Source organism: Erythrolamprus reginae, chromosome 3, assembly GCF_031021105.1.
Source record: "Erythrolamprus reginae isolate rEryReg1 chromosome 3, rEryReg1.hap1, whole genome shotgun sequence".
Taxonomy (NCBI): Eukaryota; Metazoa; Chordata; class Lepidosauria; order Squamata; family Dipsadidae; genus Erythrolamprus; species Erythrolamprus reginae.
Window position 1 is genome coordinate 130,602,724 of NC_091952.1, and position 25,266 is coordinate 130,627,989.

The following is a 25,266-nucleotide window of genomic DNA, read 5'->3' on the forward strand; positions in this document are numbered from 1 at the left end:
TGAGTCTAAGGAGAAGGGCGGCATTAAAAAATCGAATAAATAAATAAAAATAAATATCTAAATAATAAATTCTAAATCATTGGGACAAGCTGTGCTAATTATAATGGAGTAAACAACATAAATATTACAGCGATTGATAATCATGTGTTCTAATATATAATCTGATTAACCTTACCATGACTTTTATATAACTTTAACCATTTCCTTGTTGACTCATTCAGGAATTTCTTCATGATGAGTTTCTCAAAAAATTGTGATTATCTCTTCAATTATCTCCAACCAATTCCCCAGATGAGAACCAAACAAATAGGAAATTACATACCGTGCTTGGCTTTACCGAGGCTAAACAGCTAGGGATAACTTGGGCAGGAAGTTTTGCATAGCAATGTCTGTTGGAAGAATGTCAGAATAGGCTAATTCAGATTTATCAATAAAATATGATTTGATGTTGTTCTCCAATCCCTTTATATGCTTTGATTTATGTGGCACTTAAACAATAAACCATATTTTACAAACCATTATGCCTTTATGATTACACTAAGCTAAAACCAAACAAAACTTCACTGTAGTTTTGTTCAGTGTGCGAGCCCACCACTGACTAGATACGCATATCACACACACACATTACAGCATACTCTATTGAAACAGAGCACAGCTTAACAAATTGGCAAAACAATCAAAACTTGTAAAGCAAATGTTTTTCTTCCTTAAAAAAAAAATGTTTATATTGCCTTGCACTGGTTAGATGCTGGGAAAAGTTGAAATACAAACAGTACAGAAAGCATCATATTCCTTTCCATTCACATATCACACTAAGTCGGGTGTTGGCAACCGAACCAATAGGGAAGATAAGTAATACGCACCCCTGAATTATGGGGTCATAAAAAAATAATAATCAGAAAATGTGATCGGCATAAAAGTTTATGTATCTCTATTATTAGCGCAAAAGGGAAAAGACAATGAGAAAGATCTTATTTTGTCAGACTGTCAGATAAATGTCCCAATCTCAATCAATATTAAGCCTAAACTGTAGCATGTAATAATGAGGTAATGAAAGACATCTTTAAAGATAGTTTACTTACTTGAGTAACCTCAGTGAAGATTTTTGAGTTATTGTTATATTTCCAAAGTCTGGGTAAAACACTTCCACTTCTTGATCATTAAGGAGTCGATGAATGACAACTCGGTACCACCATTTGTCTTTAGAATTCTTTACACAACAAAGCTGGCCAGGACGGATGAAGGTTTCAGGTATGACATAACGATCAGTTACATATTTACTAGAATAGCATCGTCTGAAAGAGAAGATTCAAATATATTGCAGGTAGAGTGGTGCAGCAGGTAGAATGCTGTACTGCAGGCCACTGATGCTGACTGTAGATCTGTAGGTCAGCGGTTCAAATCTCATCACCGGCTCAAGGTTGACTCAGCCTTCCATCCTTGCGAGGTGGGTAAAATGAGGACCCGGATTGTGGGGGTAATAGGCTGGCTCTGTTAAACAGTGCTATTGCTAACATGTAGTGAGCCGCCCTGAGTCTGAGGAGAAGGGCGGCATAAAAATCGAATAAATAAATAAATTATATTGTCACTGTAGCTTCCTATATATCTGTTGGAGTCTGGTACTATCTTTTCTTTTTAACACATTAAAACGTACAAGCTTACATGAGCAATAGCTCTGCAGTCTGAAAAGGTACTATCAGTCACCTGTTTTTTGGCTACCATACATTAATACAACTTCCCTCCTGCAATATTATGAACATATGAGCCAGGGTGGCGCAGCAGGTAGAGTGCTGTATTGCAGGCCACTGAAGCTGACTGTAGATCTGAACGTCAGCGGTTCAAATCTCATCACCGGCTCAAGGTTGACTCAGCCTTCCATCCTTCCCAGGTGGGTAAAATGAGGACCCGGATTGTGGGGGCAATATGCTGGCTCTGTTAAAAAGTGCTATTGCTAACATGTTGTAAGCCGCCCTGAGTCTAAGGAGAAGGGCGGCATAAAAATTAAATAAATAAATAAATAAACATGTATGAGTACTGAACTGCACTGGATTGAATTCTATGGAAAATTGGTCTGAGGCCTTATTTGGATTGGCAAAAAATATCCAGTTTTAAAAATCTCATTTTTTAACCAATCCCATTGTTTTAAAAAATTCAAGAGATCAGTTTAGAAATACAAGAACAAAGACATCCTTCATTTCCATAGACTACTTCTCTCCCGTCTGGAGAGAAGCTGAAATTCCTGCTGGTAGGAACTTCCTCTTTCCAGAAGAATACATGTATCTTATAGTGCTCATTCATCTTGTCTGGTAGATTTAAGCAATGACTCTGCTGCTCCCACATAGTAGAGCATTTTTTTCCTAGTCACAGAACACTGAGATGAGGACTAGAAAGCAGCTGGAGTGTCAATATTCAAACTATCAACGGGCCATCTTCAACAATCTCCCTGTATCTCATATCATGATATATTTTACATATGGTTTTATACATACAGGTAGTCCCCGACTTACGAAGGGGATCCGTTCCCAAGGTCCGTCGTAAGCTGAGTCGGAATATTCCAATTTACACGAATATTCCGATTTACACGGTGTCGCTGGGAGGGGGCGGTTTCTTCAAGGAACCAACAGCCGGCGAAGCCTCCTGCTGAACGTTCAGGTGAGGGGATCTCCACGGTGGGCAGCCTCAGAGGCTACAGCAATGCAGCGCCGAGAAGGACCAGCTTCAAGTGACCAACAGCTGGTCCTTCTCTGCGCTGGCATTGCTGTAGCCTCCGAGGCTGCCCACCATGGAGATCCCCTTGCCTGAATGGAGGCAGCAACAGCCTCGGAAGTTGCAGCAATGCAGCACCGAGAAGGACCGGTTGTTGGTCCCTTGAAGCCGCCACTGCCTCTGTTCGGACGCGGGGGTCTCCGAAGCCACTGCCCTCCATGGAGATCCCTTCGCCTGAACAGAGGTGGCGGCAGCAGCGGTGGCTTCGAAGCTGTCCCCGGGTCATCGTAACGATGAAACGTCGTACGTCCGGGACGACGTAACCCGAGGACTACCTGTAATAGCAGGCTAGGTTATCTAGTACTATTTTCTATTTTCTTCAAGCCTGAAAAAATATTTTCCATCTAAACTTATTTGCCTTTTTCTTCTTTATGGGAATGATAAAAACAAGTTGTGAAAATCCCAATTATTGAAAGATGATGACAATGTTTAAATTCTTCACCACAATTTTTAAAACAAACATGACAATTATGAAATGAAATGTTGAAAGTTTACACTTTGAAATGTGCATGGATAGCCATCTTGAGAGCAGTTGCACTACAAGTGGTTGAGAGTTATAGATTACAGGCATTCATACACAAAAAACAAAGTAAATTCTCATTCTCCCTTCAATTTTAGTAAAGTTTGTGCAAAAGAAGGTATCTCTAGAACACTCATAAACAGCCCAAATATATCTTAACCTCATCTCAATCATAATATTTTCCAGCTCATCAGAGGTTTCTCCACCATAAATCCGAACATGGAATTGTGTAGGGGACACAATGTCTTCCACAAATAATCCAACAAAAGCATTCTTCTCAAGTTTAGGGAGACAATGAAGAGTTTCATCTCGAACAGCATCTGGTGGTATTTCTTCTTCCATTATTTCCTGTATAATGTTATCTTTCTTTATGCCTACGTGCTGCAAATGCAAGGAAAGAAAAAAGAATCACCTTCACAGAAAACTCAGGACTAATGATCTTGGCTGAAAAACCAATGCAAGGAAACATAAAAGCTTTTCTTTCAAATTTTTCATCGTGATGCTTGAGCTTGTAATCTTTGTGATGTTCTTTATATTTGAACTGTGTGTACTATTATATTTGACTTGTTTGTATTCCATTATACTACAAAACACATATAAACAGAAATTTGAATTGAATACTTTATTTGGCCAAATATGATTAGACACACAAGGAATTTGTCTCCAGTGTAATAGTGTTGCCTGCCCTATTTTTGTAACTTGAATGTAATTTGCAAAAAGATATCCCTACAGTTTCTCCACATCTCCCACCTTCATAACATTTAATAAATAGAAAGGATCGCACAAAATAGCTTGAACACATTAAAAAAATCTGCATTAAATCAGTGGAAAAATAAACATCTTGAAAGATATGAGAATTTTAATATCTAAATGTCAGGCCTGGAAACCATCTTGGGCATTGGATCTTCAGGCCTACCACATTTAGTGCTATGAGAAACTGGGAGGGGAGATTGTGTAAGTGGGGACCTATAGTCAAAATAACATTCCTTTCTCCAAGAGTCAAGGTCATTCTGCTCTGCACCTGGTGGGGTATTCCTGGAAGGGATCTTCAGTTGGGATGGTGCATTGATTGAATAATGTGATGGACATGTGGGTGTTGGGGCAGGGACTTGAACTTTCTTTTAGGTGTGGAAAAACAGAAGCTTTCATAATCGGGTTTTCCCAGATGTGCCAATATGATGGCACATCATATAATAATAAGATTGATTTTTGATAAAACTCAAACCCTGGAGTTTTATTTCGTTGAGGATGTTACTTGGAACTCTGACACTAAAAACTCTTCACACCAACATTATCCCAAATTTTTTCAAGGAAGCAATAGAATGAATTATTGGTTACGCATGGGTGCCAGTCAATTTCAAGTAGTGTTAAATGAAACTTTTTTCACTTTTCAATCAGGATTTAAGTTCAATTTTGCACATATCCTAAAATAATTTTTGACAGGAAAATAATATATTTTGGAAAATCCATTGGAGAAATTAGGCTCTCAAAATTTTCAGTGATTCCATTATTTCAGTTGTAAATTCAAGAAGGGATGCTGAGATATTGCTGTTCAATTTTTTCAAGAGATGTTGCATCTTGGAAGTATGAAATGATCTTGGAAATATGAAACCTTGGGGATCTTGGAAGTATGAAATGATTTGGAGTTTAATTATTGTTATTCTCAGATGGACTATACATGGCCTTTGGAAGTGCATTAGCAATGCACTTTTGGTGCTCTGTACTAGAGATGAAGCCCCAAAATGAGGAAAAGAAGGATGTTAAATTGGTTCCAAAATGGAATGGGAGCTATTGAAGTACTGATACTGCGTATTCATATTTTTCAATTCTATTTAGCAGTCTGAATCATATTTTTAATAATATGGCATTGCTATTTTGGAACCAATTTAACATCCTTCTTTTCCTCATTTTCGGGCTTCATCTCTAGTGCAGAACACCCAAAGATTACTTCTCTGTACAAATGAATACTAGACCTTGAGTTTTTCTTTAGAGGCCGCACTGAGCACATTGGGTACAGCAATGTGGTGCTCACGTAATAAATACTTCACCAGAAATTTATCTGGTACCCTAGTCATCACTTTGAAATCAGAGAAAGCCATTTTTATTTTCTCGGCCTTTTCTTGGTTTTTATTGCTGTTATTGCTATATGCAACTTTGATTTTATTGCACTCTTTTAAAGTTAAATGCTGTTTTACTACATAAATATGTACTATTATTGTGTCACCATACCGGCAGTACCATATTTGTTACTATATTGAACGTAGTCTTCAGTTTCTTAGAATTCTCGGAAAGGAAATCCCAAGTGGGCACTTCGGGTTCTTCAGAGGCCTCCTGCTGTGCTAATAAACCGGACTGAGAAATTTTACCATTTGTTTGTTCATCTGTAGGAACAATATAGATCTATATTAAAACACACAAAAATGTTCATTCAAAAATAAGGAAAATTTTATATTCAGGAATGCTGTACAATAAATATAAATGGCCCGGTTATAAATTATACATTTAAACGACACTGCTTAATCTCACTGTTTTACTTCTAAAGAAAATTCGGGGAAGATACACTCCAAATTCCTGCAGTGGTTTTCTAGTGAAACTCATGCCCAAGTGACTGCTCCTTGCATTCAGAAATGCAGAACAGAGAGAAAAAGCCCTCTGGATTTTACTTGCCCCTGAAAAAAACATGTTAAACACCTGGGGGGTGTTATTTAGTTTTTTTAATTATTTGTAATTATTTGGTTCATAACGACAATAAACAAACCTGAACTATAAAAACTGTAAAGCATAAAACCATAACATTACTTGCATTGAGCTAGTAAAGCTTTCAAAGTTGAGTTTCACATCCAAACTTTATTACACCGAACTTGTCTGATTTTAGTGAAATACAAACTAGTACTGATCCATGTTTCCCCTTTATTCTGTATCTTGAAGTAGACTACGCAAGTAGAACAATTTCATATGCAAGGAGATTTAAGTGTACAAATAAGCCTTCTGTCAAGTGTCTTCACATAGCATTTATTAAAGTTCCCTGGAATCTACTGTGCTTTATCTTCTGTAGAAAGAATAGTTTATTTTTTAAAATTCAACTTTGCATCTTATGTAACATCCTTTGCAGAACATCAAACAATAATCATTATCCCAAACAGAGCAAGCAACAAAAATGGGCATTGGTCTTACCTGAACACCGGTTCTCATATAGCTGGGAGAGAGAAACGTGGAGTGGGTAGTAGCTCTTGCTTTTCCGGCCAGTGACTGAACATGTGACCCTTTTTTGGTCACGCCTACACTTCCTAAAGATCACCAGTTCAGCAATGGGGAATCGATGGTCATACTCACACCTTTAAAATGTAAGATCCTACCCTACTCCTGACTAGACTGTGGCAGGGAGGGTTTGGCTTCTCTCCCCCAGTTCTACGAGAATCAGGAATCAAGTTAAGACCAATGCCCATTCTCCCTAGAGCAGGAGAAAGAGAAGCCAGGAGTGGGACATACCAAAGCCTGGCTGTCCCAACAGGTCTGGCCTAGCTCTTCTCATCAGCATGGACCCTCTGGATTTGCCTGCCAAAGGCCGCTTCAGCCAAAGTGTAAATGTCCAATTTATAATGCCTGATGAAAGGCAATGGTGAAGACCAGATAGTAGCTCTACACACCTCTTCTATTGAAAACTGTGTTGATTAGGCCACCGTTGTGGCTGCACTCCATAGCTATACAGGCTCTGGCCAACTTTTCCACTGTTGAAGAGGTCTCCTGCCAGCCCAAAGTGGAAGGCTAAAATGAAACAAAGATTCAGTCTTCCTCAAGGAAAAAGTCCTATTGACTATCCAGAGAGCCCATCTCATATCTAGGAAATGTCATTTCCCCTCCAGAGTGTATTGAGCTTGGGCAAAAGTTAGGTATCTCCTGGGTCCTGTGAAACCAGGAGTTTTCTTTAGGGATGGTCCGATCCAAGCACCACTCTATCAGAATAAAAGACAAAAAGATCCTTCCTCACTGAAAGAGCCGCTAATTCAAAAATCCTCCTGGCTGTCCCAACAGCCATGAGGAAAGCCAGAGTGAGAAACCTTAGGCTCGCAGATGTCAAACACTCAAACAGGCCCCCTGTCAGAGCCTGAAACACCTTTGCCAGATCCATAGAGGGATCCCTGTGGACTACAGTGGGGTGTAGATTAGCGGCAAGCCTGAGGAATCTGTGCATTGTGTGGTGAGTGGTAAGACCCCTGGCTTCCACACGGACAACATGGAGGACAGAGCTGCAACCTGTCTCCGAATGCTATTGGAGGCCAACTCCTTGACGAAAGCCTAGGACTTGTGCCACTGACAATATGGTGCACCAGGAACATAAGTTCTTCAATGTGTGGTCATAAATTCTAATAGTGGATTGCCCTCTAGAGGCTTGAATGGTACTGATGACCTTGGATGGAAGATTACCCTGGGTTAGGATCCTCCACTCAAGTGCCATATGGTCAACTGGAGTTACTGTGGTTCCGAATGGAACAGTGCCCCCTGGCTGAGGGAGATCCTGTCCTGAGAGATTCTCCAAGGACTTTCTACTGAAAGACCTACCAGATCTTCAAACCATGGCCTTCTGGGTGGGCCAATGGGGGGGAACTGCTCCTGAAATACCTTCCTGACCACCACCGGCAGCTGTGGTAGAGGAGGAAAGATATATAGGACACCACATGGCCACGGAATACATAGGGCGTTTATCCCTTTCACTCCTGCAAACCTGCTGAAGAATCTCGGCAGTTGTGTGTTTCCTGAAGAGGCAAAGAGGTCCAGAACTGGGTTCCATATCTGGATGACAGCTCCTGAAAAAGAGGGGGATGCAGATGTCACTCTGAATGGACCACTGTCGATCTGCTGAGGCAGTCTGCCTGTACATTCTGCATTCCAGCTATGTGCTCTGCTCTCAGGGAAAGAAGGCACCTTTCTGCCCAGAGGCCCAGCATCTCGGCCTCCGCCGTAAGGGACCTTGAGTAAGCTCCCCCTTGCCAGTTGACTTGGGCTTTGATGATCACATTGTCTATCAAGACTAGAATGTGATCATATACCACTGAGGTCTGGAAAGTCTTGAGAGGCAGGTGGACCACTTTGAGAAGCAACCAATTGATTTTGTGCTGGAGATCTGACCATGTCCATTGTCCTTGGGTTATCCGAGACTGCAGGAGGGACCCTCAACCAAAGAGACTGGCATCTGTTGTTATGGTGATCCTGTTGGGCTCTCTAAACAGAGACCCCTTGTGAATTGCCCTGGAGGTCCACCACAGAAAGGACCACAATATCGTTGAAGCATCCAGAGGGTGAAATGGCCTTCCCCAAGACTGAAAATCAGCTGGCCAGGGCACGCATGCACACTGGAGCTGACATAGGGCAATGCCTCACATACCCTCCGATATGGCTCCACGTGCCATCGGTGGTACACATGCCATAGGTTCACCATCAGTTATAGAGCTCCTTTTTAGCTCCAGAATGGGGAAGCCTCACCCCAGGCTTAGCCCATTGTCTCTGAATCACATCAAGGAATAATATGGGTGCTGGCATAGTTTCCATTTCAATGGCTGGCTCTGAGAAGTGACTATGGCCCGAGCTCCCTATTCCCTGAGCTGGATCAATTTTGGGAGAACCCAAATTCCATTATGTCCTTGGCTTTATGCAACAATGACTTAAACAAATCAGGCCAAAAAAGCTCAGCAAAGAGCGAAAGCTCAGGAGCCATCTCCTCTTCCTCAGATAAAGCAGAGAATTTACCTTCTACAGAGGAAGCCTCACTTCCAAAGGATGTTGCTTGGACAGGCAACCTAGAAGAATCCGGCCATGCCTCAAAGTCCTGGAGGCAACTTGATGTCTTCGATGAAGAGGAAGGCCCATGGCTGAAAACCCCAATTGTTGGAGGCCAGATGCTATTCCCAGGGAAATAGCCTTGAAAACTAATAATTGCAGAAGATCAGGTAACTCTGAATCAACTGCATCTTCCTCTGGGCAGGGCCCAACCACAGTAGGAGTAAATGTAGCTTTTGGAACATATCTTGGAGGAGGAATTATTTCCTTTGGAGCAATTGTAAGCAGATTTGGAGGTGCTGCACAAAAAATTTCCCCAAATTCCACTTCCAAAGTGGGAAACCTCTCTCTATCGCCATCTGGTGATCAAGAGGAACAATCAGGCCGAGAGACACTGGGATCTAAAGCTGATTCAAAGGCTTGCTCCTCTGGAGAGATTAAGGCCTCAGTCTCTCCCTCAGCAATCTCTCCCAGACCTCATGGCTCCCTCCAGCTCCTTTTCCAAAGCTCTTAAGCACCTATCAGCATCTCTTTTGGACCTCTGCTGCAGGCAGCTCCCTTTGCAAGGCTTTTCTCAGCAGTTCCCCTTGCAGCCGCTCTCTGGCAGGGGGCTCTCAGCCCGTGACCCTTGGGGGCCACTGGGTGGTTTTCTCTGCCCCTGGGCTGCTGCTGCTGAAAGGCATAAGCTCCACCATTGCCCACCTCTTAAAGTGACAGAGCTAACCTGCAATGGGTTGCTGCTGCCACTATTTGATCTGGAGCTAAACCGTGCCCGCCATTCATGGCCCCCCCAAAAAAACACCAAGCAGCCAAATAATTTATTCTGCTCCCTGGTCACTCCTGTACTAAAAATCTCCAGCAGGTTGGAGGGCCCACTCTCCGAGCCAGCTCAGTCAGCATGGGATCATGGTATCCAAGACCCCTCAACGTGGCAAGGCTGAAAACCTATCCGCCACTGGGCGTTTATCAAGCCTCCTGAGGAAAATAAACAAAGAGGGGGGAATCTTTAAATGCTCATGCTCCTTTTATGTAGTCGTCTGATCCAGACGAGTGACTGAGCTCAACTGGGAATCTCCAGGAAGTGCAGTTGTGACCAAAAAAAGTTCACATGCTGTCACTGGCCGGAAAAGAAAGAGCTACCACCCACTCCTGGCTTCTCTCTCCCCTGCTCTAGGGAGGACAATAAAATTCTAAATGTTTTATCATTAAAACCATGTAATTTATTATAACTATTGTGTACTATTCAGAGGGAAGTTTGACATTTCTAGTTTCACTATATTGTGCTTTTACCAAATTTGAATGGTGATTTGATATCACCATTTGATATCATGATTTGACATATTATCTTCTCATATTCCCAGCATTCTGGCCAATGAAGGGTAATTTCAGTTATATTTATCAATATCTAGATGACCTCACCCCTGTTTGTTTCTGTAAAGTTAATGGTGAATCTCTGAGGTGGTAGATTATTTAAAAGAAGCCATATCTTTATGGAATGGTGGGGCTAGAGTGATGAGGCAAGAAATGTTGCAGGTCCCATTCCCTAAGCCTTAAGGAGACACATCTGGCAGGACTCAGAAGGGCCTTCTCCGTCGTGGCTCTTTCCCTCTGGAATATCCTATCTCTGGAAACTAGAATGGCCCCCACTGTGAAACTCTTTTGGAAGGCCCTTAAGACATGGTTCTGCCAGCAGGCCTGGGGAACCCAGAGTGGAACAGAGCCCATTAAATATGAGTGTGTGTTGTCACAATATGTATGTTAAAGAGTGTGTGTTGCCACACTCATGTACAGTATGTTAAAGGGTTAAATAAGGTTCAGGAGGGAAGTGTTTTTAATAGGAAAGTGAACACAAAAACAAGGGGGCACAATCTGAGGTTAGTTGGGGGAAAGATGAGAAGCAACGTGAGAAAATATTATTTTACTGACAGAGTCGTAGATGCTTGGAACAAACTTCCAGCAGACGTGGTTGGTAGATCCACAGTAACTAAACTTAAACATGCCTGGGATAAACATATATCCATCCTAAGATAAGATACAGGAAATAGTATAAGGGCAGACTAGATGAGGTCTTTTTCTACCATCAATCTTCTATGTTTCTAGGGGGGGGGGTGCTATTGTTTTATTATTTTTATTTCTTTTATATTGTACTTTTGTTTTCTGTAAGCAACCTTGAGTCACTGTGACCATATAGATGGCAATATAAAATTTCCAAATAAATAAGTATACTTTACTTTACTACTTGTATAATCATAGAGATCCATGCTGGAACTAAAATTCTTTTCAAGAGAACAAATGGATACATGTTGCAACTTCCCATTGTAAACATATACGCAACATATTTGTGACCAGAACAGTCATTAACCCAATTTTCCGGAAGCAATTTAATGGCATACTGAAACCATAATTCAATACAGATTCTTCAGTAAAACGTAAAAGGTGCATCTCTACTATAAGAATGTAAATATTCATTTTAATTAATTACATTGCAAATATTTAAATAATTATAAATCTATATAATTAAATTAAATACAGGTAATCCTCAAGTTACAAATGTAATGGAGCCTGCTCATTTCCTCCGTAACTCGAGGATTCGTGGGAGTGAAGATCACTCCCTTCTTTCACCCATGCATTCACTAATTGAATGTGAGGTTCATTAAGGGCACATGAGGTATTTCAGACTGAGGGAGGCCTTAGGGGCCTACTGATGAAACAGGGCCTATCATCATCTACCTAAGACCATCCAAGGCCTTCCCAACCCACTGAAATACCTCATACTGACCCAAATTGCTTCCCTCTCTTCAACCTGCTGTGCAAGGTCACTTACCTTGTGAAGATGCTCTGTTTGGCTCTCCACAGATCTCCCATGGCCTGTTGCAGGCCAAAATGGAGCTTCCAGGGACCAGGCTTGGGGAGGCCCACAGAAGGCTGAGCAGGGCTTCTGAAGGCCAGATCTACCATTCAGAAGCTCCATTTCAGCCAGCAAGATGCTGGGTGAGGCCTCTGGATGGTCAAACAGGACTTTTGAGGGGCGAGTCTGCCCCTGAGAAGCTCAATTTTAGCCAGCAAGGTGCCGGGCAAAGCTTCTAGATGCCCAAGCGGGGCTCCTGAGGGGCGAATCCATCTCTTAGAAGCTCTATTTCAGCCGCCAATTGCAGGATGAATGTCATAGAGCCTGTTTGTAAGGGCAAACAACTGTTGTGGTGCTGCAAGATTCGTAGTTTTTGGCCTTGTTCGGAGACGCTAGGGGCAGTGATCGTGTAACTCTTAATGTTCGCTAATGGAATGCTTGGGAATTACCTCTAAAGGAGCCCATTTTTCTGGAAAATTTGTGCACCTAGGATTTCCACTTACCATCTGGTAAGCTTTGAGAATCAATGTCAAAGATGAGCCAATCTTGTTCTCCTTCTCTGCATTCAATACGGAGAACATCGGTAAGGGCACCAATAAGTTCCATCAAATTTAAGAAACCCAGATTTCTTACTGCCAATTTTTCATGAAAATACTCCTAGATAAAACAAAAAAATCTTAGAAATGAAAACAGAAATCCATGACTAAATTTGCAAGAATGATTAAATGAGAAATTAGTCAACTTAGCTAATATTATAAAATGAATTTGCAAACCAGGATCTAAAATGAAATGTGAATAACAAACCTATTTTGCTATTACTATTGCTATATCATTTCTAAATAAAAATGCACAATATAAAAGAAGAAGTATATGAAACCAAGAATTATAAGCCTCAGTGTCTCTGCACCTGGCATTATTTGCATGTACACTGTCAAATGATGGTATTAACTGTTTTTTTATACTAGAAATCCATGCAGTGGGGTTAAATATTGCACTATTTTAGTCTACAGTATGCACTGTCCTATTTATTCCAATAGTTATCATAGAATGAGAGCAAGAGAATGCCTGCAGGTGTAAAAGGCAGTAAACACAAATATATCTGAATAAACACACCACCATTACCTCAAATTCTCCAGGTAACATGGAAGCAAGGAGGCCATTTGGGTGCTGGGCTATAATCTTTAAAATAAATCAGAGTGATTGTTAAGCTTATTTACAACTTACTTACTTACTTACTTATTGGATTTGTATGCCACCCCTCTCCGAGGACTCAGGGCGGCTCACAACATATATAAAAACATAGTAGTACATCTAATCCAATTAATATAATTTAAAAATCCTAAAAATCCTAAAATAATTTAAAACATTCATTATCATTCACTCCATAAAACACACTAAAAACTGTCACAACTGTGGCCCAAACAATAAAAAATGTATCTAACAAAGTTTACTATTGTGGGGAAAAGTAGAGAATGGGATCATTATGCATGCTGCTTTCAGTTGTACAAATAAAAGAGGGATATAAATAATGATCATGATAATTTACTTGGAACAGTTTACAGCCTGTGATGATACAATCCCATCAAAAACATCTCCTTAACCCAGATGCTTAAGAAAATTCAATAGATGAATAAAAATGCCAAATTCAGTCTAAATATCTGGCTGGCTGTGCAACATATAATAATACTGTTATGGATTGTGGCATAAATCTGCCATGGTAATCCCAGTGGTTATCGGCACTGGGACTATACTGTACCCCAAAAAATCTTAGAAAATGTATGCATTGACAAAATTTCTGTCAATTACAAAATGCCATACTGCTTCAAAGATACATTATCCTGATATCTGACAACATCCTAGGATCTTGGGCAGAACTGGATGTATATGAAGGCCAATACAAATTAAGGAACTGGCAGTTGTGATTTCACATTGTTGTATATATTATATTATATTGATTATAATAATACTGATAAGTTATCTAAATATTTACAAAAATATTTCAATATCAGTACTCTTTATTCTAAAAAAAAACCTTCTATACTTTGACCATAGCAATATGACATTTGTCTACTCTGTGTTAATACATTTTTATTATTTGATTGAAGTATAAACAAGAAAGCTACTGTATTTCTCAGAATATAAGATGCAACGGAGTATAAGATGCACCTTAGTTTTGGGGGAGGAAAAAATAAGAAAAAAGCTGATTGAGGGGTGGATGGCCTTCCTGAATACCTGAATACCTTCAACCAGCTGTTCCCAGGTGAATTTAGCAACAGGTTTGTTGGTTGTGAGCTCTGTGCTTTGCTTTTCCAGCCTCTGAAACCTCAGTTTCAGAGGGTTTTTTTCCCTGAAACCTCCATTGTAGTCCACCCAAGTTTTCACCCTCTTTCGGGTGGGGAGGGAAGGTGTGTCTTATACTCTGAAAAATACAGTAGGTGGTTTTGCATTAATCTTGGTATTCTTTGAATTCTAATTTCATTTGGAGGGTAATTGCAAACCAAATTTTAGTTCCTAAGAATAAAGGAAGGAGAGGGAAATCTCAGTTTCCTGATGGTACAAATAATATTGCAAATCCTGGTGTACTTTCACCAGTTTTAAAAATTGGGCAAGGCATTCTTGTGTTCACAATGCTCCCATAGAAATTTCCAGAACTCATATATGATTTATATGGAAGAGATCCAAAGAGCAAATGTAATAGATAACCTAGATGATGAAATTGAACCAAGACTTGCTTTAAAAAACTAAACAAAATAAACCTATCTATGAAATATATATCCAAAAAGGAATCTGTTAAAGTTGTATCTTAAAAGGGCTATTTACTGATGGCAAGGACATTTTAATTTTGCTTAAAAATACATCAGAGAATTACATATAGCAAAAGAAAAATATTAAAATTTTATAAAAGATTTAAAAAATAATAATTTTTAAAAAGTGTTTGGATTTGAGGAAATTCACATTAATTATGAGAATTTGCAAACAAATATTGTTTGTATCCCAACCGATAGTATTGTATGTAGGAATTCAATATCCTTTCAGTGATAGATAGAAGTGAAGGCAGAGAAATACATGTGGGTTTCTTTCCCCACCCAGCTAATTTGGATAGGTCCACAAAAGTTTATGAAAAAGTTGGTGGGCAGCAATGTTAATTTTTTCCCACTAAGTTCAAAGCATTTTGCTTTATCACTGAATGGATCCTATTTCTACCTATGTTCTCTGGGCTGTTATCTTCAAAATACAAACTACAGCCAAACGGAATACAGTACTTACAATTTTAATTTTTTCTTTAAGATCTGAGCTGACTATTCCTCCAGGTCCTTTTTGGGCCAGGGCAATCTTAATTTCTTTCTTGAGCTTTGGGAGAAAAAGGGAGTTATCCAGCGTGAAAGGAAGTATAAGTACATATAGTACACATCTAAAATCAAACAAAATGCTGGAATCGGATTAAAAATCTTCCATTATGCGACTGCATTTAGCACTGTGGCTAGCCAAAATATCCCAAGAGAGGATTCCAAGAGATCAAAAGCAGAACAGAAAAGAAATCAACATCTTCCCCAATTGTCAGTAGCTATCAAGAATCCAATGCTAAACATTAATCACTAAGTAACAAGATGTTTTCTTTTTTAAATTAATGGAGTATAATACTTCTTGGTTTCTAAAATTTTCATATATGGGGAAAAAATCTTATATTCAAAAGTAAATCAAGAGAAAACCCTTCTGAGAGATTAATTTCCCAGGACCCTATATAACAGAAAACAAATATTTAGAAGCAAGCCCTTGAGAGGAATTTTTAATTAAGAGACTTGGCTAAGAAATACCTGTTGTAAAATAGTTTCAGATCTTTGTTAAAATTTAGATACTTTTTATACATAACTAATACAAATAAATTTAAATAGTTATGTAAATCCATACACTATTTAATTAGTAATTAAAGCATTTGTTGGTTGAGGAGGGAACGATAAGGTACAACTTTTGGACTGCAGTGATAAGCAAGGAGAATTTTCTTTTCAAACATTTTAGTAGGGTTTTTTTAATTTTCCATTTTTATGTGAGGTAACTAAATTTAGAAGTAAGCTCATATTATTTGTATTAATCAAATGTAGATTAGCTAGATGCATATAAAGATTAGGCTGGTAATTTTATTTCAATATCCGTTTACTTTAGTTCCAATATCTCAGGGGCTGCCACAAACAAGAGGAAGTGAAGCTATTCTCCATAGCATCTGAGGGTAGGAGAAGAAATGGGTGAAAATTAATCAAGGAGAGAAGCAACATAGAACTAAGGAGAAATTTCCTGACAGAACAATTAGTCATGGAACAACTTGCCTCCACAATTTGGGAATGCTCCAACACTGGAAGATGTTAGATAACCATTTGTCTGAAGTGATGTAGGGTTTCCTACCTAAGCAGGGGGTTGGATTAGAAGACCTCCAAGGTCCCTTCCAACTCTTTTATTATACACTGCTCACAAAAATAAAGGGAACACTTAAACAACACAATATAACTCCAAGTAAATCAAACTTCTGTGAAATCAAACTGTCCACTTAGGAAGCAACACTGATTGACAATCAATTTCACATGCTGTTGTGCACAAATATTTCATTCATTCTGATATAGGATGTGTTATTTGAGTGTTCCCTTTATTTTTTTGAGCAGTATATATTGTCTCGCTCAAGAATTGTTTTAAATTTTTATATTAAATATTTGAAAATATATTTCTTGTTTCCTTTGGTTAGCTGCCCAGAATAAATTTATCATACAAAAAGGTGAACATGCTTGTAATAAAGCAGAAATAAACATTGAAAGCTAAATTAGTAGCTCCTCCTACCTTTTAGCCCAGGAATAATTAGAAAACAGACTTATTCTCTGAATATTGTGTGGCACTCCAGAACTCTACTTGATTGTTTTAAAAAGATAGGATTTAAACGTCTTATACTGTGCAAGGATGTTTATAGATAACCCAATGTACATAAGGATTATTTCATTACTTTACATTAACCATTTGATCCTTACAGATTAAATGTACTTTACAACTTCCAGAACCCCATGGATGAAAGTGACTGATTCTAAAGGTGCAATTCAGCATCAGAAATAGCATCACAGCTTTTTCATTACTGATAGCAATTTGAAGTGTTAACTTTTTTTTTGTTAATGGCCATATATCTTCAAAGATAACATACTGGCAGAACTTAAGTCAGCAGTACATGCAGCAAGGTCCCAAATAACTGGAAAACCCATTGAGACCATTTAAAATAATTTTTGCTCCTAATGATAGGGATTGGAGTTCAGGAGAAGGGGTTCTTCATTGAATACATTTCTCGGCCAAAGCAATGTTTTCACAATTTTTATATATCCAATTCAAATAAAACAAGAGATACTAATATATAGGAATGAACAGATAAATATTTCTTACATTAATCTATTTGATTTATGAAAATTAGACAATAGCATAGCACTCAGACTTATATACAGCTTCACAGTACTTTACAGCCTTCTCTAAGCAGTTTAGAGTCAATCCCCAAGGATCTGGGTCCACATTATACCAACCTCAGAAGGATGAGTCAACCTTGAGCTGGTAACATAGAAACATAGAAACATAGAAGTCTGACGGCAGAAAAAGACCTCCTGGTCCATCTAGTCTGCCCTTATACTATTTTCTGTATTTTATCTTAGGATGGATATGTGTTTATCCCAGGCATGTTTAAATTCAGTTACTGTGGATTTATCTACCACGTCTGCTGGAAGTTTGTTGCAAGGATCTACTACTCTTTCAGTAAAATAATATTTTCTCATGTTGCTTTTGATCTTTCCCCCAACTAACTTCAGATTGTGTCCCCTTGTTCTTGTGTTCACTTTCCTATTAAAAACACTTCCCTCCTGGACCTTATTTAACCCTTTAATATATTTAAATGTTTCGATCATGTCCCCCCTTTTCCTTCTGTCCTCCAGACTATACAGATCGAGTTCATTAAGTCTTTCTTGATACGTTTTATGCTTAAGACCTTCCACCCGTTCAATTTTGTCAATATCTTTTTGTAGATGAGGTCTCCAGAACTGAACACAGTATTCCAAATGTGGTCTCACCAGCATTCTATATAGCGGGATCATAATCTCCCTCTTCCTGCTTGTTATACCTCTAGCTCAGCGTTTCCCAACCGGTGTGCCGCAGCACACTAGTGTGCCGCGAGACACAGGCAGGTGTGCCGCCAAGCTCCCGGCCCGATCTGCCCCCTCTCCTCCGCCGCCGCCACCTGCCTTGGGGCGCGACTTCTCTCGCGGCGGCTGCAGCTTCAGCTCCTCGGGACGAAAGCGCTCCCAGCCCTCTCTCGCAGCCCCCTGGCTGGGAGCGCTTTCGCTGCGAGAGGGCTTTCTCCATCCGTTTCGGGAATGCACGCCCAGCCCCTCTCGCGCGCGCGCCGCTCCCCTTTTCTCTCAGCCCTCCCCGGCTTCGCTTCTCAATCCCTCCCTCCTTCCATCTTTCCTTCCCCTCAGCCGTTCTGTCTGGGGGTCTCCCGCTCTTCCCTTCCCCGCCTCCCAGGCTTTGCCTTTGCCACCCCCACCCTTTTTTGGTTGACAAGGAGTCCTTTGCCGCATCCCACAGTTCGCACTCGGCTCGAGGCCGCTTTCCCTGGCTGCGCTCGGAACCGACAGGGCGCTGCTCTTTCTCTCTCTCACTCTCTCCCGTGAGGCGGGGGAAGGGGGGGGAAAGCAAAAAAACCCTTCTTGCAGCGTGCCCGCGCTCGTCCCTTCAGCAGCAAGGGAGGGAAGTCAGAGGGCGAGGGAGCGAGCGAGCGCTCTTGTCCTCGGTGCCCTCTGCAGCCTGCCTTCCTTCTTCTTTGCCCCCGCTGAGGGACGGAGAGAAAGATAGAAAGGAAAGAGGGAGGGAGAGATAGAAAGAAAAGAGATAGAAAGGAAAGAGGGAGGGAGAGAAAGGAAAGAGGGAGGGAGAGATAGAAAGGAAAGAGGGAGGGAGACAGAGAAAGAGAGACATAGCAAGAGAGAGAGAAAAAAAGAAAGATAGCAAGAGAGAGAAAGAGATAGCAAGAGAGAGAGACAAAGAGATAGCAAGAGAGACAGAGAGAGAGAGAGAGAGAAAGAGACATAGCAAGAGAGACAGAAAGAGAGCGAAAGAGAGAGAATGAAAGAGAGATAGCAAGAGAGGCAGAGAGAGAGCAAGGGAGAGAGAAAGACATAGAGAGAAGGAAGGAGGGAGAGAGAAAGAGAGCAAAAAAGAGAGGAAGAAAGAAAGAGGGATGGAGAGAGAGAAAGAAGGGAAGGAAGAGAAAGAGGGAGGGAGAAATAGAGTGAAATTGAGGAAGAGAATTTTTTTTTGTCCAAACTTTTCTTTAGCCCCCCCCCCCCCCCCCCCCCCCGGTCAATGTTCCCCAGGATTTTGAAAATATGAATAATGTGCCGCGGCTCAAAAAACACTGCTCTATCTATGCAGCCAAGACCTGAACTGCCAAACTGCTGGCAGCCAGTGATCAGCAGAAGTAGCCTGCATTACTGCATTATAACTACTGTACTGCATTATTGCGGCTCATGTTATTATAAATCAAGAATGGGACTTGTTCATTTGAATTACAGCTGCATTGGAAAGTTATATTTATGTGGGGACGCTTAGAATATTATTTTGGCTAAGAGTATTTAAAGCTGATTCCATAGTCAGTTTCTGATGTTGGCTGTATAAAATGAAAAGGCATTCCATGCCAGAGAATTTCTATGATCTAAATGCATCCTTCATTTCAGTCATCTCTAGGGTATAATACATTTACTTCTTATTGTCTCATCCTCACCTCAGTTCCCATTTTTGGACTTTCAACTAGTTTTATCTGATTTTGCAAATCATCAGATTTCTGGTCTGTGGTTGAACACTGTTCATCCATTAGCAGGATTGGAGAAGGCATCTCTGCCACAGGTGCTGGTACAGCAGCAGGCGACGTTTGCTCTGTTTCACATGACTGGACTGCCATTTTGCCTTAAGAAAGACAGGATAAAAATGTCAGCAGTAATTACACATAATTCCATTTTCTATTTCAAGCCAGTCAATATTAAACTTCTAAAGAGCAAAATTTCAATCGTTTACCAGAAGGCCAGTTGGGACAAGGAACATATGCAGATTCATGTCTGTATCAATATATGTCATCTGCAATGATATGCATAAATCTAACCAACCAACCTTTCAGCAAAGACTACTGTAATAAATATATCTTCCATTGCCTTAACCTCAGTAAATTAATCTTCTTACTATAAATCCAGCCAGTGCTATAATCTTCAACCTAGAGAAGCACTGAGCAATTCTACTATTACTATTTCTCCTCCAGGTATAGCCAAGAATGTTTGTATTTATCATCTCAAAGTACACGCTCTCAGAAGGTAAAACGTCACCACAGCCTCTATCACTGCAGTATGTATTTTCCAGCAATTCTCAAAGTTTTTGTAAGCCAGGTATGATAAATATATTCCTGTTGAATATAAAAATTCACATTTCAGTTGAATATAAATAAACACTGTCTTACACTCTGTCATTTCTGGTTGCTTTGTAAGAGGATGCTCATTTAACATCAACAGAGAGCCTGCTCTCGTTTGAACAATTTGAATAATATCCGAAGCTGCATTCAGTACTTCAAACATTGAGAAGAATCCATAACGCACAAATTCAAATTTGCGTCCAAAGTGTTGGGCAAAGGCTTTGTCAAAATCTGAGAGCAAAACTGGGGCAAATTTGAGCATTTCCTTCAGCTGACTTTTTATAACAGGGGGCAGAATAGGAGGACCTCCCCCATGCCGAGGCAAATTTAGAGAACGTTGGGGGTGCAAAGGCCCTTGAGAGCAAAAGATGGAAGGCAAAGAGAACTTCAAGTTATTTTTGGAATGTGGTAGCTTAGATCTGCTCTTTTGTCTGGCAACCAAGCTTGCAATACTTTTGGTAGATTCATCAGCAATAGCTGAAAGACAGAAAAAAAAGTAACAGTTTATTATCACAGTACTAATTCCTAGAGTTTGCATTCTGCAGGCACATATATTTTCCTAATTGTTACAGGTCATAATCTCCCACTCTTAAGTCTAGCATTACAGAACTTTTTAAAACAAATACTCCCACAGCTTTCTACTGTTTCATTTGCAATTTTCTCTCCCATCTTTTTGGGCTTTTGACCTTTACAATTCATGTTTCAAATTTTGGATTGCTTTGAAAGCCCTTATAACATATGATTCATTAATGGACAAAAAAAGATGAAATTAATTTTAAAAGAAACACTTCAAGAAAGAGGTATAAATTTGGATTGGCTACACTATCTACAGATCCAATCTAGGTACAATAAAGACAAAGTAAAATATGGTTTCCAAAAAACAAATACGCTAGATAAACTTCTACTGGGCACAGACAAACAATAATATCAAAACTATACAACTTTTTATTATAGTACAAGCTTCTGGATGAAGAAGTTAAAGGCAACACGATTGCATGGGCCCAAAACTTTGGCTATGCTATAAGTGGGGGGAAATTTGGACACTAAATTATAAATTAACTCAAACAACAAATTATAAAGAGAACCTCTATGTTTTATAGATGGCACCTCCCCCAGCCTGCCTTGCAAAAATGTTTTCGTCCATAGTACCAGTAGCCTTTGTGTGATTTTCCCAATCGCACTCATTATTTGCTTTTACATTGATTCCTATGGGAAAAAATGCTTCTTCTTACAAACTTTTCTACTTAAGAACCTGGTCACGGAACGAATTAAGTTTGTAAGTAGAGGTATTACTGTACTTTTTAAACATTACTTTTACCAGATTAAAATCAAACCCACCTTTGAGAATAACAGTACCATTTCCTTTTGAAGATATGTTAACAGTATCAGGCATGTCCTTCACTAGTTCCATAACAGAATGGTAACCCAATACACGCAAAGGAAGCATTTTTCCTATCATTGACTTGTATTCTTGTTCTAACTGGTAAGGGGTAAGACCTTCCTTGATAGGTGTCAACAGCGACCGCACTTCTTTCTTCAGTAAGTTCATTTGCTGTTCTTGATCTGTCATGTTTACACTGACTAAATGAAAAAGACAAAAAAATAGTACTTCCTATGATAACAGAACCAAAAATGCCATGGAACTTTACCTGTGGTCAAGAAGAAATAGAAGAATATAAATACAGAGAGACTTAATTTAACAAACACTCATTCAGCAACTGTTCAAAGTTATAGATGGGGATAAACGAATGGTATTTAGAACTGGTCCTTGAGGTAGTCTGCCCTGCATTCACATGAAATGATCTGTGTGCTTGGCAACCAGCTCACATGATAATAGCAGCATCCCACAGTCAATAGCCACTTCCAATCTTTTCTGTTGACTTTCCATAAGCAAGGTCAACAGAGAAGTCAGCAAGGATGGTCACAAGTCACCCAATAAAGTCACACCCAGCCCTTCCATTCTCACAGCCAACCGTACACCTGCTCACACCTGGCAACAGCTCTGTTGCTAGTCTGCTTGTAACTCACATAATAACCATTTTCTTCACTTAACAATGGTAACAAGAAGTACCAGGATTGCCATCAATATGTTACAACCATATTGCTTAGCAATGGAAATTCTCATCTCAATTACCATTGTTAACCAAGGACTATCAATACTAATAGCTCTTAGTATAAGCCACTATTACAGCTTGTAATATTACAGATTATAATAGTGGAACTATAATAAATATCTTTTTTTAAGCACACCTCAAAAACATCTTCACAATGTTGTCAGGGCAGTGCCACGTGACGTATCACAACTTTTTCCCCCTTTGCTAAACCGGGTATGGCTGTGGTCAGCACGTGATGCATCCAACCCACAGGCCTTTATATAGCCCTGGTATAGAGGAAAGGAAATATTGAATGAAAAAATATACTTGCATCATTTGTAAGTACAGCAGTCTATAAGCAAACCACAGAGGGAAGAAAGGGTTTTATACAAAATTCCATGTGAATAGATGACATTGTTCTTTGATCTCCATTATATTAACCCTCATTTTTAAAACTCTGTCTGAAGTGATTCGGCATTTTGCTGCCAACAAGAAATCATATATACAGTGTATATATATATATATATATATATATATATATATATATATATATATATATTATTAAAATCTACGAAAACAAATATATATATATATATACACACACACACACACACACACATCAATAGAAGACAATGTATATGGCTCAGAGTTAAATTGTTTAATCTTTAATGCTCTCTGAGCTTGGCTTTTTGTTTGCAGACATTACCTTGTTAGGTAATGAAAATGTCTATAAGCACAAACAAGCTTAGAAAGCACCAAGAACTCCAAATTATTTATTAAAACAATGCAACAAATTTATTAAAGTCTAAAGCTGTAGCTCACCTGTAGTAACCTTAAACTGAGCATACTTACTTTTATGCGCCACCATTAATGACTCAAATGTTTGTGAGATTGGCAGCTATATTGGAAAAATACCATTTTAAAAATCCTGGTAATATAGAAATTACAAAATACAAGAAAAAGAAATCCTAAACAAAATCTGATTAAACTTTCTGAATTAGGTACACTCATTCTGTACAATGACTCCTTCAGCTGTATTTGTAACATTTTTTATATTTATGCCTATGTTTATGAAAGAAATCCTGTACTATATGAGTTTTTTTAACTGAATTCATCTTCTATTCCCTCTTGTTTAGGATAAATTAAAGGGTTTTTTTTTAAATAACCTGTTCCAAGTTCAGATCACCCCACCCTGCACTTGTTTTAATCTGGCCAAAAATACAAGAGCATGTCCCCCTGCGGCCATGTTTAGGTCACATTTACTAATTTTCTAGCTTTGCACAACCAACTGCTCTTAAGAACTGTGGAATGGAATGAATTCATATGATAAACTAAGTTAATATTCAGGCGACTATAATTGAGTTTCTTTACTGAGGTGGGGAATTCGTAACTGCAAACAGTGATAACAGGCTGCTTTTCAAACCTGCAAGTGGGAGCCCCAAAACTGAACTCTCTCTCTCTCGCCCTCCTGAGCCCCTTACGCAACTCTGCATTTTATCCGAGACCAACTCCAATTGGAAGTCAACGGCGTTTTGTTTTCCAAGAGGACTTTTCCAATTGTAAAGTTGTAGCCACGACTTCCCACAAAACAAGCCAGTTCTGTTTTATCTGTGGTCTGTGGGTGGGTGTGGTCTGGCTGCGGGAATAATTCAGCCAAGCCGCCTCTCCTCCACACATTTCGTTTGCTTGTGTTTTCTCACAAGGTTCTCCAGCACTTCCAGCCCTCTTTCTCTCCCAGCTGACTTCTTCCCACCTGCTCCCGTAGCGACGCCTTGGTTTGAAGAGTCTGAAAGACTGCCACAATCGACACGCCCTGGCCCGCTCCGAAGGCCTTTCGCTCCTCCCGCAGAATTCGACTAGAACCCCAAAGCCAGCTGCGCAGGCTCAGTTCGGGAGCAGGCGCGAGATCTTCACGCTGCCGCACGTTCGCTCAGCTTCCCTTCTGAAGGGGGAGGGGGGAGAGAGAGAGAGACCCCCTAAATGGGGCGTCCTGTATCTCAAGCAGTTCTCAACGTTGGAGATTTTTTTTGAGGTGAGGGCTGGGGAAAAAATAATAACCAGGACAACCACTTGGGGCAGCAGTGCGTTCAATTAACAGCCGTAGTGGCGCAGTGATTAGAATACTGTACAATACAGCTGGGCCGTTTCTACTAACAGTAATTCGAGATCGACTCAGGCTTCCATCCTTCCGAGGCTGGTGAAACAACAACAACAAGGATTCAGATTGTTGAGGAAGGGAATGCCGGGGACGACGACAATATGCCACTCTATAAAACCGCTTAGAGAGGGTTGTGAAGCTGTATATAATGAGGGCTATTGCTATTAATTGTAGGCCATCAAATCGTGTGGGGGGGGGTTTAAATTATAGAAGCCACACAGATAGATAGATGCAGTGATGGGCTACCAAATTTTTTACTACCACACTGTGGGCGTGGCTTATGCATTTTGTTTCAACATCTTCCAGTGCAAATTGGGTACTCTGAGGTGGAGCTCCAAATTTTGTGTACTGGTACTGCGTTCCTGACCATACCCCTAGGAGCCCATCACTGGATAGATGTATATGTTGTATATGTGTAGGAGGAAGTGTGGGTGTGTAAAAGTGTAAACAAAATTAGCAATAGCACTTAGACTTATATACTGCTTCACAGCGCTTTACAGAGAGTAGGCATATTGCCCCCAACAATCTGGATCCTCATTTTACCGACCTTGGAAGGATGGAAGGCTGAGTCAACCTTGAGCCTACCGAGATTCATCTGCTAAACTGCTGGCAGCTCGGGATCAACAGTAGCAGCTTGCA

At 40.0% G+C, this 25,266-nt stretch overlaps 1 protein-coding gene across 9 annotated transcripts in view; it reads right to left on the reverse strand.

Annotated features, from left to right (window-relative positions):
- The window catches only part of TDRD5 (tudor domain containing 5), a 49,356-nt gene extending 24,777 nt beyond the window's left edge, over window positions 1-24,579 (reverse strand). For 2 of the 9 annotated variants that reach the window (XM_070746659.1, XM_070746658.1), the window contains exons 1-11: window positions 24,223-24,481; window positions 21,715-21,957; window positions 20,425-20,853; window positions 19,702-19,883; window positions 15,177-15,260; window positions 13,032-13,088; window positions 12,413-12,566; window positions 5,516-5,667; window positions 3,447-3,667; window positions 1,083-1,295; window positions 323-389 (exon numbers count right to left, since the gene is read on the reverse strand). In XM_070746659.1, the coding sequence (XP_070602760.1) occupies window positions 323-389; window positions 1,083-1,295; window positions 3,447-3,667; window positions 5,516-5,667; window positions 12,413-12,566; window positions 13,032-13,088; window positions 15,177-15,260; window positions 19,702-19,883; window positions 20,425-20,853; window positions 21,715-21,946 (1,791 nt within the window). In that variant the 5' untranslated portion in view covers window positions 21,947-21,957; window positions 24,223-24,481. The other 7 variants (XM_070746653.1, XM_070746651.1, XM_070746650.1 and 4 more) reach the window with 7 other exon arrangements.
- Between the last annotated feature and the right edge of the window lie 687 nt (window positions 24,580-25,266).